This window comes from Chrysemys picta, chromosome 13 (genome assembly GCF_011386835.1).
Source record: "Chrysemys picta bellii isolate R12L10 chromosome 13, ASM1138683v2, whole genome shotgun sequence".
In the NCBI taxonomy this organism is placed as follows: Eukaryota; Metazoa; Chordata; order Testudines; family Emydidae; genus Chrysemys; species Chrysemys picta.
Genome location: NC_088803.1, coordinates 18,199,873 through 18,215,301, shown reverse-complemented (window position 1 = coordinate 18,215,301; position 15,429 = coordinate 18,199,873). Strand labels below are relative to the sequence as shown.

The 15,429-nt window shown below is 52.7% G+C and overlaps 1 protein-coding gene across 3 annotated transcripts; it reads left to right on the top strand.

Moving 5' to 3' along the window:
- The first annotated feature begins 7,081 nt into the window (after positions 1-7,081).
- On the top strand, positions 7,082-14,222 carry LOC101942275 (angiogenin-2-like). Of its 3 annotated transcripts, none has more exons than XM_065565587.1 (2): positions 7,082-7,271; positions 13,052-14,222. In XM_065565587.1, exon 2 carries the CDS (start codon positions 13,070-13,072, stop codon positions 13,544-13,546), a length of 477 nt encoding a protein of 158 aa, XP_065421659.1. In that variant the 5' UTR covers positions 7,082-7,271; positions 13,052-13,069; the 3' UTR covers positions 13,547-14,222. The 3 variants fall into 3 exon arrangements, with proteins under 3 accessions (XP_065421659.1, XP_065421657.1, XP_065421658.1); XM_065565585.1 differs by having other exon boundaries at positions 7,084-7,317; XM_065565586.1 differs by lacking the exon at positions 7,082-7,271 and adding an exon at positions 9,573-9,716.
- Positions 14,223-15,429: the final 1,207 nt, after the last annotated feature.

Genomic DNA, 15,429 nt, shown 5'->3' with positions numbered 1-15,429 from the left:
CTTTGCCCCCTGCCCACCTGAGTTCAGCACCTGTGTCGATGCTCTTGTCTGGGTCTCACCCGGGTGCTCCAGCTACTGGAGTGATGACATCTCAACCCCCAGGGGGAAGCTCATGGGGACATCTCGGGGGAGACTTTGGAGTCTACCATGGAGCCCAAATCACATCTACTAATGCACCACTGCCATGAGATACCCACAGGCTAAGGGAGCCTACACCCTGCCCACAGCTCCTAGGATCTCTCAAAGAGAGCACTGGGGTGGGGTGAGGTGGGGGAATGTTTGGGCACCGGCTTCTCTGGGGCCCAGTTACGGAGCTTTCCTGCCCTGTGAACGAGGGGAAAGGCAGAGCCCAGTGCAGTCACTTCTTTAGGGGGAGCGGTGACAGAGAAGGTAATTTCCAGCTGTACCCTTGAGAGACCTTATTACATTGTCTAAGAACCTTCGGGGTCCATTCTATTCAATGAATGGTTTATGGCTTACAGGGGGGTGAGATTTTATGGAACCTCTTGAGGGGGAGATAGGACAGACCTGAGACCAGAGGGTTCAAAGGGCTACATTGAGCAATGTGCTACCGGTAGACAAGAATGGGCTTTTGGAACAACAAGGGTTAAGTGGTTTTCCTGACGGATTTCTAGGGAGAGGTGAATGCAACATCCCCACATCTGGTTATACAGAAACCCACCCAGCCCCAAGATCAAAGGCCTAAGCATATAAAGGAAAGACTGAACTGTTCTTGGTTCTGAATCTGAGAGTCATGAATCTATAACCACGGGGGGAAAACAGTTGTGCATTTGAAGGACCGACACATACCAGAACCAGGAGCTGGAGTTGGGGTCGCATCTGATAAGCTAGTTAGAATGAGTGGTTCTATTGTTGTTTTTAATACGTTTTCTCTGTCATGCTTTCACCTGGAGATCTGAGAAAGACCTGTGTGGTAACTAGTACTGTGGCAAGTACTGTAATTGTGCAATTAAGGTGTGACGAAGTGGGGATTTTCCCTTGTTATGTTGTATGTGAGCCTATGTGAGTCTTACTGTTTTGCATGAATGCTGTGTGTGCCTCAGTTTCCCTGTGTATTGCACCAATGTCTAGGTGGTGGGAATAAGGGGGGGTGCAGGGGGTTCTCCAGCTGCCTGCACGGATACTATGGCTGCCCCTTCATAACCTGAGACCCAGGAGGGGGATGCAACCAGGTGACTCTTGGCCTGGGAAGCAAGACAAAGGCCGGAGGAGGAGCAACGGGCGGGGCAGGGACCAGGCAGGTGGAAGTGAGTCAGTCTCGGCTGCCTGGGGACTCAGGGGGAGAGCAGAGCCCTGGCTCTGGGCTCCCCTCCCCACAAGATGGACTTGGCTGAAAGTCACTGATTTCTGTGCTAACAACTTCTGTACTACGCTGTGTTCCTGTCGACTAATAAACCTTCTGATTTACTGGTTGGCTGAGAGCCATGTCTGACTGCAGAGTTGGGGTGCAGGGCCCTCTGGCTTCCCCAGGAGTTCCGCCCAGATGGACTCGCTGCCGGAAGTGCATGGTGTGGAAGGGGATGCTGAATGCTCCGAGGTCAGACCCAGGAAGGTCAAAGCTGTGTAAGCTTCTTGCCCTGGAGACAGTCTGCTCAGAGAGAGGAGGCTCCGCTCCCCCAGAATCCTGACTGGCTTAGTATGGAGTAGTTCCAAAACATCGCACCGGTGACTCCATGGAAACTGGTGGTAAAAGTGGGATAAACTGCACCCTGTGGACACAGCATCCTGCAGTAAATGACTTGGGAGCAGTAAAACAAAGGGGGATTAGCAAGAAACGGGCATGCTGAAGGTTCCAAGAGGTGTGGTTCCAGGAGGCAGAGAAGCCTACAGCTTAACCCCGAGAGAGGTCGACCCCCCGAGAAGGGCTGTCGCACTGAAGGGGTTCCTCCAAGGGATTGTGGGGAGCTGAGAGAGCACAGGCCTAGGAGTCTGTGGCCACTTGGGATCAGCATGTAGATGGCCTATAACTATCTCCTTAAGAAGGAAATTGTAGAGCTGTGCAGAGAGAGAGGGCTGCACATTGGAAAGCTCACTAAGGCACAGCTGATTGCTCAGTTGGAAGAGGAGGATCCCTCTAAGGAGCTGGTTCCTGACCCAGCTGGGGTGTGAGAGAGGCTGGGAGCAGCTAGGCAGCCCCAGGGCTCACACTAGTTCCTGACCCAGCTGTGGCCGCGAGAGAAGCTGGGAGCAGCGAGGTGTCCTGGAGACCCATGTCCCTGACCAGCAGCGGGTCTCCACTGGGTTCCCCGTCAGTGGATCTGAGACGGATGGAATTGGAGCTGAGATTGAAGGAGTCAGAGGACCATGAGAGGTAGGGAAGGCATGAAGCAGAACAGCAGGAGAGACAGAGGCAGCATGAACTGGCGATGGCCGAGCTGAGAGGCAGAATGACCTGCCCAGGGGTGAGTGGGGATGGACCCCAGAGAGCCAATTCCGCTGGGAACCTCGACACTAAATTGCAGCCCCAGATTAAGGAGGCGGGAGATATAGATGCCTTTCTCGTGGCCTTTGGAACCAGGCTGGCCCTGCGGAAAGGCTCCAGTGTCTAGCCCCCTTCCTGGGTCCCAAGGCCATAGAGCTGTTTAGCCAGATGGGCCGGGTGGCAGACTGGCTCCCACTCCTGTCCCCAGCATATATGTCTGCGTGGTCTCTCCTGGGATCAGGCCCCTCAGACATCCAGTGGGAGCAGAAGGTGGTGGTCAATGGAGAGTCATTCCTGGGGTGGTGAGATCATGGGACAGAGAGAACTGTTGTCAGGCCCCAGCTGGTGCAGCCTCCCCAGGTGCTGAGGGGCTGTGTGACCTGGGTGAAGGTCCAAGGGATGAAGCCCCTCACCCTGCCTATGGCCCAGACCCCTGTGCAGACACAGAAGGGGTCAGGCTGGCTGGTAGTTGGGGTTCTCCAAGATATCGGCTGTGAAGTTCTGTTCGGGGATGACTGTGTCTGTTTGGGACAGGATCCAGGCCCAGCTCCTGTAAGGGCAGAGGATTTGAATTTGAATCAAGGGAACCAATCGGCTTAGACTGAAGCGGTCAGTGAAAATGCAAATGACCTGGCTGGTGAGGGGAGGAGCTGCTAAGCTCCAGATACCTGCCTGTCTGTAACCAGAGCCCTGGAGCTGAGTGGGACAGAAAGACACTTCCCATCCCCCTGCACACGGGGGAGGTGGCTCATGCTGGCTCTGATGCTGTGAGCAAAGCAGCGGGCTCGCTGCCTGCCCTCACTGGGACAGCAGAGGCAAAGCTGAGCCCAGGGGGATTGGAGACCCCAGCTGAGTGTGGGGAATCACTGCCAGGGTGGGATTGCTGCCAACCAGGGCTGCCTTGTCCAGAGGTGCAAAAGGCCCGGGACAAGGGTAAAGCCGCCTTGAGACACCGGCCTGTCCTAGATGAGCCTTTTCAGAAGGTGGCCCTGGACTGGGGAGGGACAGATGGCAGGGGAAGGCCTCCCCCGATGGAGAATCAGTGGTGGAGTATGTGCTGACTTTCCAGGAAAAGCTCACTGAGCTCATGGGTCCAGCCAGGAAGAACCTAGCCGGGGCCTAAGGGAGGCAGAAGGTTTGGTACGACCGCTCAGCCATGGGGCCGAGGACCAGATGAGGGTTCTCGTCCCAGTGAGGAAGAATAAGCTGCAAGCTGCCTGGAACGGGCCCTTCAAGGTCATCAAGCAGCTGAATGAGGAGAATGATGTGGTGGAACTACCCAACCGGGCTCACAGCCACCAAGGGGACCAGGTCAACATGATGGAGCCGTTCTGTGCTATGGAGAGGCTGGTACTGGCCATGTTTTGGCCAGTGGGAGAATGGGGAAGAATATAGAATGGGGAAGAAGGTAGGTATCTTCCCTGAGACAGGAGCCGGCCCCTTGCTGGAATCAATTCCCCGCTCTGACCAGCTAACCCCTGGTTTCCAACCAGCCTGGGCTCACTAACCGAGCTCACCACTGGGTGGAGACGGAACCTGGCCCTCCCATCAAGTGTTCCCCATTCAGAGTAATGGGGGAACACAGCCCAGGCCCTGGAGGGAGGGATCAGAGACATGCTGGCTTCAGGGGTGATCCAGCCATCTCCCATGGTGCTGGTCCCCAGGAAAGATGGATTGATCCAATTCAGTTTGGCCTATCGGAAGCTCAATGCCATCACCAGGTCTAGTGCCTGCCCATACCTAGGCCCAATGAGATCCTAGACAAGTTGGGGGGTACTCGGTAACCCATGACCAGGGATCTCACCAAAGGCTACTGGCAGCTGCCTTTGGATCCAGATGACAGTTTGAAATCTGCTTTTGTCACCCCTGCGTGGCTGTACAAATCCCTGGTCCTACCTTTCAGCCTCAAGGAGGCGCTCGTCACCTGCCAGTGTGATCAGTTACTGAGGTGGAAGGAGAATTTTACCCTAGTGTACATTGATGATATTTGTGCCATTAGCCAGACCTGGGAGGACCATGTGCCCCAGGTGAAGAGGGGCTGTGCACACCTGGCACACCCCATGCGCGCGCCTATGGATGGCAGATGTGCTGTACCTGTGCCACAAGGTGGGGAGCGGCTGCCTAAAGCCAGAGCTGGCCAAGGTGGGGGGCGATCAGAGACTGGCCTGCTCCCCAGACTAAGAAACAGGACCAGGCCTTTATTGGGATGGCAGGGCACAACTGGAGGTTTGTGCCCCACTTTAGCTCTGTGTCAGCTCCCATCACTGAGCTATGCAAGAAGGGTGAGCCAGACAAGCTGGTCTGGACTGGGCAGTGCCAGAGGGCTCTCTGCACTCTGAAGGAGGATCTGGTCAAGGGCCCAGTGTTGGGAAACCCAGACTTTGACAAGACCTTTGTGGTGTTCACCAATGCCCCAGACACAGGGCTGGATGCAGTGCTGAGGCAGGCCAATGCAAGGGAGAAGAAATACCCCATCATGTGCCTGAGCAGGAAGCTGCTGCCCTGGGAGCAGGGCTATGCAGCCATAGAGGAATGCCTGGCCATGAATGGGCTCTTAAAAGGCTGCAACCGGATCTATTTGTGTGACACTACACTGTGTATCCAGACCACTTGCCCTGTCGTGGGTGCACCAGATAAGAGGGGCCAATGCTGATTCCTGAGGTGGAGTCTGTCCTTCCAGGATTATGAGATGGAGGTGGTCTATGTTAAGGGGAGTGCAAATGTAATAGTTGGTGCTTTGTCCTGGAGAGGGAGGCCTGAACTTCACCGGTCACTGGCTAAAGTGACCCCGCTCAGTTCAATCTTGAAGGGGGAAGAGATGTGATGAAGTGGCGATTTTCCCTGGTTATGTTGTATGTGAACCTATGTGAGTCTTACTGTTTTGCATGAATACTGTGTGTGCCTCAGTTTCCCTGTGTATTGCACCAATGTCTAGGTGGTGGGAATAAGGGGGTGTGTGTGACGTTTGCAGGGGCTTCTCCAGCTGCCTGCATGGATGCTATGGCCGCCCCTTCATAACCTGAGACACAGGAGGGGGATGCGACCAGTGACTCTTGGCCCTGGAAGCAAGACAAAGGCCGGAGGAGGAGCAACAGGCGGGGCAGGGACCAGGCAGCTGAAAGCAAGTCAGTCTCGGCTGGCTTGGGGTGCAGGGGGAGACCAGAGCCCTGGCTCTGGGCTCCCCTCCCCCCAAGATGGACTTGGCTGAAAGTCACTGATTTCTGTGCTAACAAGTTCTGTACTACGCTGTGTTCCTGTCGACTAATAAACCTTCTGTGTTACCAGCTGGCTGAGAGCCATGTCTGACTGCAGAGTTGGGGTGCAGGGCCCTCTGGCTTCCCCAGGAGCCCCATCCAGGCAGACTTGCTGCGGGAAGTGCATGGTGTGGAAGGGGATGCTGAATGCTCCGAGGTCAGACCCAGGAAGGTCGAAGCTGTGTAAGCTTCTTGCCCTGGATACAGTATGCTCAGAGAGAGGAGGCTCTCCCAGAGTCCTGACTGGCTTCATACGGAGTAGTTCCAGAGCATCGTCCCGGGGACTCGATGTCATAAGGAAAGCGCGGATGCAGCCTGGAAAGCAAAGAGCAGACGCGGCGTTTAGGCAGTCTGGCTGGCTAGGGATATCACAGTATAGGCAGGGAACTGTGCAGCCTGGAAAAGCCCCATTCGGGAGGAGAGAAACACACGTCTCTGGCCAGGAGAGGTGATGGCTGAGGAGCCGGGAGCCTAGAGTGAGTTGCCCTTGCAGCTTCACTGAACTCTGACAGCTACCTCCTTACTCCCCTTAGCTATTCGCATTGACGCTCTTCTTTGAACCACAAAAAGTCCCATTCCAAACAAGTCCCTTACACAAATCCCCAGGTCCCAGTCAATGCCCATTCTCCCCCTCTGCTGCCCCTAGTGCCCATCACCCGGTATGTTTTGGGTGGTGCTAGGTGGTCCCAGAGGAGCCCCACGGGATTGCGCCCCCCAGAAGAGCACAGTGGAGGACACGTCCCCCATCGCAGTTCAGAAATCGCTCTGGGGCTGAGGTGTCCGGACACCTGGCAACCGTGTGCACGTAGAGATGTAGACACCCAGGGAAATTTCACATCCCACACTCTGGTGCCAGGGGATTTAGGCACCTACAGAGTTTGGCTGCAGCTAAGCGGGGTTTTGTGAATGCCAGCAGGGCCTGCTCCTGGCACTTGGGAGTGCAACACTCCAAGGAGTGAGGCTGCTGACTCCCAATGAAATCAGTGGATGTCAGGAGCCTCAACAGGAGCCAAACTCCTTGTCAGCCTTTAGCTCTAGGGGCCTTTAGGTGCCTAAGCCCCTTTGTGAACCTAGCCCCTGGGGCTAGTCCATGGGAGTTGGGCACCTCATTCCCTTAGGTCTCTTGGAATAGCTCAGCCCCTCCAAATAGCAAAACAGGGCACAGCTATTCCTCTCTTCTGACCAGAGATGTGCTGTTGATATCACAAGGTGGCAGACCCCCTTGGTTCTGGTTGGCTTGTGCTAAGCCCTTTGTGCTGGGGAGAGCTCCCCGCGCTATGGGCCTGAATGGACACAAACAGGGTCAGCGTCTGTTCCAAGGTCTGTTTGTTTCATGGGGCCACTGACCCAGTGCATTGACGTTACCGGCACTGGTTGCGTTGCACAATGCTGCCCATTCCGCAGTGTTAGCTGAGCCCGGGAGTCCCTCCCGGCCCCCGACTCCCCACAGACTTTATATAACAGGCACCTACTGGGGGTACAGCGTCAGCGACACTCTGCAGACAGCTCATCTATTCCCCAAGGGGACAGGAGCTGAGGAACCAGGACTTTGGCCAGGAGGAGACCGCGCCACGGTTAGTTCCTGAGCTGATCTGAATCTTCAGGCCGGAGATCCCACAGGTATAGACAGAGGAGATGGCTCAGTTAATTGGCTGCGGAGGGCAGAATGTCGGGTGGTGAGGGCAGGTGCAATTAGGTGTCAGAGCACTTGGATCCTCTACCCAGCTGTAGGAAGGGGAAGGATCTATGGGTTAGAATAGTGGGGGGCTGGGAGTTGGGATTTGTGGGTTTTCTGCTTAGCTCTGGGATGAGAAGGGAGTCCAGTGAATTATAACAGTGAGGCTTCAACTCGGGGTTCCTGGGGTCTAGCCCCAGCTCTGGGAGGAGAAAACAATCAATCAAATAATCAGAGGTGAGGCAGGGGGAGTCTGGGAGTCAAGACACCTGGGTTCTATCCCCAGCTCTGGAATAGGAGTGGGGTCTAGTGGTTAGAGCGGCCCCACACACACACTCCAGGGGATTAGTTTTTGGAGCGGAATCCATTTTAATCAGGACTCCTGGGTTCTATCCCCAGGTCTGGGATGGGAGTATGGTCTAGTGGGTTAGAGCGGGGTGGGTTGAGACTCAGGACTCCTGCCTGTAGGAAAGAATATGTCACCTAGTGATTGGAGTAGAGGGCTCAGCAGACCCCACTGTGGTTCCTCTGAGCACTGGAGCAGGACTTTCCACCAGTTTAGATCTTACCTGTGAGCTGCAGAATTTCAAAACACAAAGCAGGTGAGAGGGGCTGGTCAGTTCATGCAGAGAGGGAGGCTCAGAGCTCAGGCTGTCTGCTCATTTTAAAGTGTCTCTTTAAAGGGGGAATGAAGAGACTGGGTTGAGAGGACATAATCGCCACAGGGCGACATTCAGCGTCCCATGCTGCGCAAAGCTGGGCTGACCGTCTGACCAGTGCTACCTGGGTCCCCTGTGGGATACTTAGAATCCACTGATGCCAAGCATGTGAGCTGCTACTGTTGGAGGACTGTGGCTGGGGTCTGCAAAGGGGCCTAAGGGAGTTAGGGGATCTCTTGTGGGATTAGGACACCTAACTCTGGAAGGCTCCTTTCAAAATCCCAGCTCAGGTCCCGCATCTGGCAGACTCAAAAACCTTTGGGGAAGCACAAGCTGGGAGGGGGTTACAAAGCAGTTCTGAGTGGGGGATCTCTCTGGGGATTAGTTTTTGGTTGGGATCCACTGTCTAACCCAAGGGGAAATTTGAGACCAGTCCTTGCCTTGATGCATCCCTTCCTCACCCATTTCCACAAGAAGCCCAGTAGAGCTGGGGTGTTCACACTCTGAACCACCCTCGGTGAATTGCCTCCCACCAGAACCATTCCTAGATTTTAAAGCCAGAAGAGGCCATTCAGTTATCTAACCTGACCTCCTGTATATCACAGGCCAGAAAATTTCACCCAGTTACCCCAGCACTGAGCCCAATCACTTGTGTTTGGCTAAAGTACCTTCCACAAAGCTGTCTAGTCTGGATTGGAGCCAGCCAGAGATGGAAAAGGTGGAGTTTCTTCCCCTTGGTCATTTGTTCCAATGATTCCTCATCCTCACCATTAAAATCTGGGACCTTTTTTCTAAGTTCAATTTGTCTGGCTTTCAGCCCTTGGTTCTTTCTCTGCCATTCTCTGTTAGATTGAACAGACACTGACTGTCTGGTGATTTCTCCCTGGAAAGTCCTTATACACTGTCATCACCTCTCAGTCTGCTGTTAGATAGATACATTAACAGATCGAGCACTTTAAATCTCTCACTCTCAGGCATTTTCTTTAGCCCTTAAATCATTGTTGTGTCTCTTTTCTGCTTCTCCTCCAATTTTTCAAAATCCTTTCCAGAAGGTGGACCCCAGAACTGGATGCTGTATTCACAGTACGCCAGCATCGCTCCCACCAACACGGTATACAAATCGCCTCCCTGCTCCTATAGTCTAAAATGTGGCTAGGGTGAAACAACCACAGAAGGAAAGGAAAGTGAAAGAGAGGACTTCAAATCAATCTTTCCTCTATTTACCTGCCAAGTGAAGAGATCAAGGGTCATTGTTTCCCTAGAAAAAGCTGAGAACAAAAATAATTGTGTCAACAGCAGAGCTTTCTGATCTCTGCTTGGCTAACAGAGTCAAGGACTCCTGCTTTGTATGAAATAAAACAAACAAGCCACGTCTCCTTTTCAATCCAAAGTCTAGACTCCAGGTGTATTAGATTAGGAGATTGCAAAATGCCCTGATACCGTGGGGATGGGCGAGGCATTCAAGGGCTAAGGTGAGGCTGGAACTAAGGGTACGTCTACACTACCTGCCGGATCGGCGGGTAGTGATCTATCTATCAGGGATCAATTTATTGTGTCTAGTGTAGATGTGATAAATCGATCGCCGATCGCTCTGCCATCAACTCCTGTACTCCACCGTGGCAAGAGGTGGAAGCGGAGTCGACAGGGGAGCGTTGGCAGTCAACCCCGCGCAGTGAGGACGCGAGGTAAGTCGACCTACGATACATTGACTTCAGCTACGCTATTCTCGTAGCTGAAGTTCATAGAATCATAGAATATCAGGGTTGGAAGGGACCTCAAGAGGTCATCTGGTCCAACCCCCTGCTCAAAGCAGGACCAATTCCCAACTAAATCATCCCAGCCAGGGCTTTGTCAAGCCAGGCCTTAAAAACCTCCAAGGAAGGAGACTCCACCACCTCCCTAGGTAACGCATTCCAGTGTTTCACCACCCTCCTAGTGAAATAGTTTTTCCTAATATCCAACCTGGACCTCCCTCACTGCAACTTGAGACCATTGCTCCTTGTTCTGTCATCTGCCACCACTGAGAACAGCTGAGCTCCATCCTCTTTGGAACCCCCCTTCGGGTAGTTGAAGGCTGCTATCAAATCCCCCCTCATTCTTCTCTTCTGGAGACTAAACAATCCCAGTTCCCTCAGCCTCTCCTCATAAGTCATGTGCTCCAGACCCCTAATCATTTTTGTTGCCCTCCGTTGGACTCTGATCTCATCTCTGGTTGGTCTATCACAATTGATTGGAAGGTCTTCGTTGGCTGGGTCAATGTCTGGTGGATTTAATGGTGCTGGTCTATTCAGGAGTTCCTCAAAGTGCTCCGCCCATCTATTCATCTGTTGTTCTATTTCTGTTATAGACTTTCCCTGCTTGTCTTTGACGGGACGCTCTGGTTTGCTGAACTTTCCAGACAGTCGCTTGGTGATGTCATACAGCTGTTTCATATTACCGTTGTATGCTGCCTGCTCCGCTTCTGCTGCCAGTCCATCCACATAATCTCTCTTATCCTTCCTAATATTCCTCTTCACTGCTCTATGGGCTTCAGCATACTCTTTTTGCGCTTTAGCCTTTGCTGCTCTAGTCCTGCTGTTATTAACTACTGCCTTCTTCTTCTTTCTATCTTCTATCTTAGTCAAGGTCTCTGCTGTGATCCACTCTTTCTGCTGATATTTCTTAATTCCAAGCACTTCCTGGCATGCTGACCTAAGTGTGTCTCTCACTTTCTGCCATCTGTTGGATACACTGTCTTCCTCTTCCTCAGACCGATCCTGTAGTACTGAAAACTTATTCTTCAGTGTCAGTCCAAAATCTTCCTTGATCTTATGATCCTTCAAAAGGCTAACGTTGAACTTCATTCTTCTATCTGACGCGTCTATCCAGTTCTTCTTCAGCTTCAGCTTCAATCTGGCCACCAGTAAGTGATGGTCGGACGCTACGTCTGCTCCTCTTCTAACTCTTACGTCCTGCAAAGATCTTCTGAACTTCTTGCTAATACAGACATGATCAATCTGATTTTCTATCATGCCTGCTGGCGATACCCAGGTACTCTTGTGGATCCGCTTGTGAGGAAAGATGCTACCTCCTATGACCAAGTTGTTAAGTGCACACAGATCCACAAATCTCTCTCCATTCTCACTCATCTCTCCCAGAGCGTGGGTCCCCATGACTTGTTCATATCCTGTGTTGTCAGGTCCAATTTTGGCATTAAAATCTCCCATAAGGATGGTAATGTCTTTGTCTGGGAGAATCTCTAATATTTTCTGAAGTCTATTGATCACTTTCCTGTCCTCTAAATGTTTCATAATTGATTCCTTGAGGACCTGCTACATGATTTTTCCAGGGACTGAGGTGAGGCTGACTGGCCTGTAGTTCCCCGCATCCTCCTTCTTCCCTTTTTTAAAGATGGGCACTACATTAGCCTTTTTCCAGTCATCTGGGACCTCCCCTGATCGCCATGAGTTTTCAAAAATAATGGCTAATGGCTCTGCAATCTCACCCGCCAACTCCTTTAGCACCCTCGGATGCAGCGCATCTGGCCCCATGGACTTGTGCACGTCCAGTTTTTCTAAATAGTCCCGAACCACTTCTTTCTCCACAGAGGGCTGGTCACCTTCTCCCCATGCTGTACTGCCCAGTGCAGCAATCTGGGAGCTGACCTTATGCGTGAAGACAGAGGCAAAAAAATCATTGAGTACATTAGCTTTTTCCACATCCTCGGTCACTAGGTTGCCTCCCTCATTCAGTAAGGGGCCCACACTTTCCTTTACTTTCTTCTTCTTGCTAACATACCTGAAGAAACCCTTCTTGTTACTCTTAACATCTCTTGCTAACTGCAACTCCAAGTGTGATTTGGACTTCCTGATTTCACTCCTGCATGCCTGAGCAATATTTTTATACTCCTCCCTGGTCATTTGTCCAGTCTTCCACTTCTTGTAAGCTTCTTTTTTGCGTTTAAGATCAGCAAGGATTTCACTGTTTAGCCAAGCTGGTCGCCTGCCATATTTACTATTATTTCTACACATCGGGATGGTTTGTTCTTGCAACCGCAATAAGGATTCTTTAAAATACAGCCAGCTCTCCTGGACCCCTTTGCCCTTCATGTTATTGCGTATCTTAGGTCGATTCCCCCCTCCAGTGTAGCCCAGGCGTAAGAGCATCAGCCACATTTCATAGAAGGGGAAAACAGAAGCACAGAGAGGTTAAGTGACACAATAAGTACCAACAACATTTTTTTAGGGCCGTCAGAAACAGGAAGTCTGCCAGACAGGCAGTGGGGCCTCTAGACAACCAAGGTGCTAAAGGAGCATTCAAGGAAGACAAGGCCTTTGTGGAGAAGCTAAATGAATTATTTGCCTCCATCTGCACTGCAGAGGATGTGAGGGAGTTTCCCCACACCTGAGCTATTCGTTTGGGGTGACAGATCTGAAGTACCATCCCCCATTGAGGTGTCAATAGAGGAGGTTTTAGATCAAACTGATAAATTAAACAGTGATCGGTCCCCAGGAGCAAATTGGATTCACCTAAGAGTTCTGAAGGAGCTCAGATATGAAATGGCTGAACTGCCAACTGCAGTATGTAACCTATCATTTTAATCGGCCTCTGGAGCAGATGACTGGAAGGTTGTGAACGTAATACTGATTGTTAAAAAAGGCTCCAGAGGTGATCCTAGCAATTACATGCTGGTAAACCTAACTTCAGTACCAGGCAAGTTGGCTGAAATTATAGTACAGAACAGAATTATCAGACACATAGATAAACACAATTTGTTGGGGAAGAGTCAACACAGGTTTTGTAAAGGGAAATCATGCCTCACCAATCTACTAGACTTCTGTGAGGGGGTCAAGCATGTGGACAAGGGTGATCCAATTGATATGATGTACACAGGTGGATCACTGCATAATTGCCCTGTTTTGTACACTCTGCCTGAAGCTCTTGTACAGGCCATTGTCAGAGGCAAAATATTGGGCTAGATAGACCATGGTCTGACTCTGTATGGCCACTCTGACGTTCTTATCTCTCAATGTGTCCTCAGGACCATCTGGCTGGTGCCATGGCTCTGAAAGTGACCCCCGTGCTGCTGCTGCTACTGGCTTCTGCACTGGTGCTGTTGGGAGCATCAGCCAGCCAGGAGCAGTATGAGCGGTTCCTCCTTCAGCACTTTGATGCAAAGCCCAAGGGTCGTGATGACCGCTACTGCAACAACCGCATGCGCTACATGATGAAGGAGGACAGGAGGAGGGACAGAAATCCTGGGCCAAAAGTCTGCAAGGAGACAAACACCTTTGTCCATGGAAACAGCGATGATATCAAAGCCATCTGCACTAGCCATGGAGGCAGGAACTATGTAACCAGAACTGGCCAGGCCATGCGCCAGAGCCTCAGACCATTCCAGGTCACCACCTGCACCTGGCATGGAGGGAAACCCCTCGACAACTGCCAGTACCGGGCGACCCGGGACTCAAGGATGATCGTCGTTGCCTGCGACGAGCATGAGCACCCTGTGCATTTTGCTGAGAGCCAGATCTGACGGGGCAATGAGGAGATGACTCCCGATTCCCTCGGATTCTCCTGCTGCCTCTTCTGGTGCAGGGATCTTGGGCTGAAATGTCCTCATCATACGCTGCTCTCCCCTAGTGCCCATTATACAGTATAGCCGCCCCTTCCCCACCCCACCCTCTGCTGCCCCTAGTGCCTATTATACAGTATAGCTGCCCCTTCCCCACCCTCTGCTGCCCCTAGTGCCCATTATACAGTATAGCCGCCCTTCCCCACCCCTCACCCTCTGCTGCCCCTAGTGCCCATTATACAGTATAGCCTCCCCTTCCCTACCCCCACCCTCTGCTGCCCCTAGTGCCTATTATACAGTATAGCCGCCACTTCCCCACCCCCATCCTCTGCTGCCCCTAGTGCCCATTATACAGTATTACCACCCCTTGCCACAACACCCACCTTCTGCTGCCCCTATGTCATCTCCCCTCTCTGACAAATAGCAGCCATCTCAAACGGTGTCCTTTCATTAAGAACTATCTGCCAGTTTCACCCTGCTGGTGTTGTGTATTCACTTTAAGAATGGATAATCCTCACATTCGTCATGTTAAGTGTTATATTCGTCATTATTCTCTTCATCATTTTTGAACATTTGTCTCCTGCCTGCCAGTCTCTGTGCTCCCTAAATGCAGTAAAACCTGAAACCTGCAAAGCAATTACTGTGTCACTGTAACGGGGTCGGCACCTGCCTCTCGCTAGTGCCCCCTATCTCTGGCCGAGGGTGCCTGCAATCACTCAGTTCTTTTCAGCAGGGCACCACCCACCTCTCAGGAGTGCCCCCTCTGGCCGATGTATCTCTTGGCGGGTCTTTAGTGACTTAGTCCTCTGGCCAAACTGCCTACACTGCCCCTCCCTTCTGGGGTACACTGTCCAACCAGGCCTATCTCAAAACCTTCAGTAATGTCCTGTAGCCCTCACCAGGCTTCAACGTCTCTGTAGTCTTCCCCAGGCTCTGGTCCTCAGTCTGACCAACAGGGCCTCAGTACCCTTGTTGGCCAGCTTACATGTGAATATTCCTGCTCTGGGGTGGAACATCACCCCCAGGCCTTCTTTCCTGAGGGCTCTTCACCTGCCCTTTAGTCCTCTGACCCCAGCTCTCCAGCTGGGTCAGTCTCAGTTCAACCCCCTTCTGGAGGTAACAGTTCCATGAACAGTCCCTTCTCTAGGCCTGTCTGCACCCCCATGATGGGGGGGGGGTGGAGACCCAGGCTCACCCAGTACGCCAGGTCCCAGCCCAGGGACTCTCTAAATAGCAGCCATGTGACACGTCCCTTTAACTAACTGTATTTCCCTGGGGCACTTCCCTGTCTTAAGTCAGTCCTGGCAGCCAGCCAGAAGCTATTCCCTCATTTCCCCAATCCCTGCCAGCAACTATCTGCCTTAGCCCTTGCCAGTGGCGGCTCCAGGCACCAGCACTCCAAGAACGTGCCTGGGCCGGCAAGCCGCGGGGGGCACCCTGCCGGTCCCTGTGAGGACGGTAGTCAGGCAGCCTTCGGCGGTTTGCTTGCGGGAGGTCCGCCGGTCCCGTGGATTCGGCGGCAATTCGGCAGCGGGTACGCTGAAGCCACGGTACCGGCGGACCTCCCACAGGCATACCGCTGAATCCGCGGGACTGGGGACCTCCCGCAGGTGTGCTGCCGAAGGCAGCCTGACTGCCGTGCTTGGGGCAGCAAAAAAGCTAGAGCCGCCCCTGGCCCTTGCAGCTACCCAGGAGCACCACTTACTTCCGTGGTCCCTGCTAGAAGACTGATGTATCCAGGCCCTTTCAGCTCCTGCAGCCAGCCAGGAACTCCTCGTTCCCCCAGTCCAGGGGTCTCAAAGTCCCAGCCTGCGGGCCAACTGCGGCCCGAGAACCTCCCCACT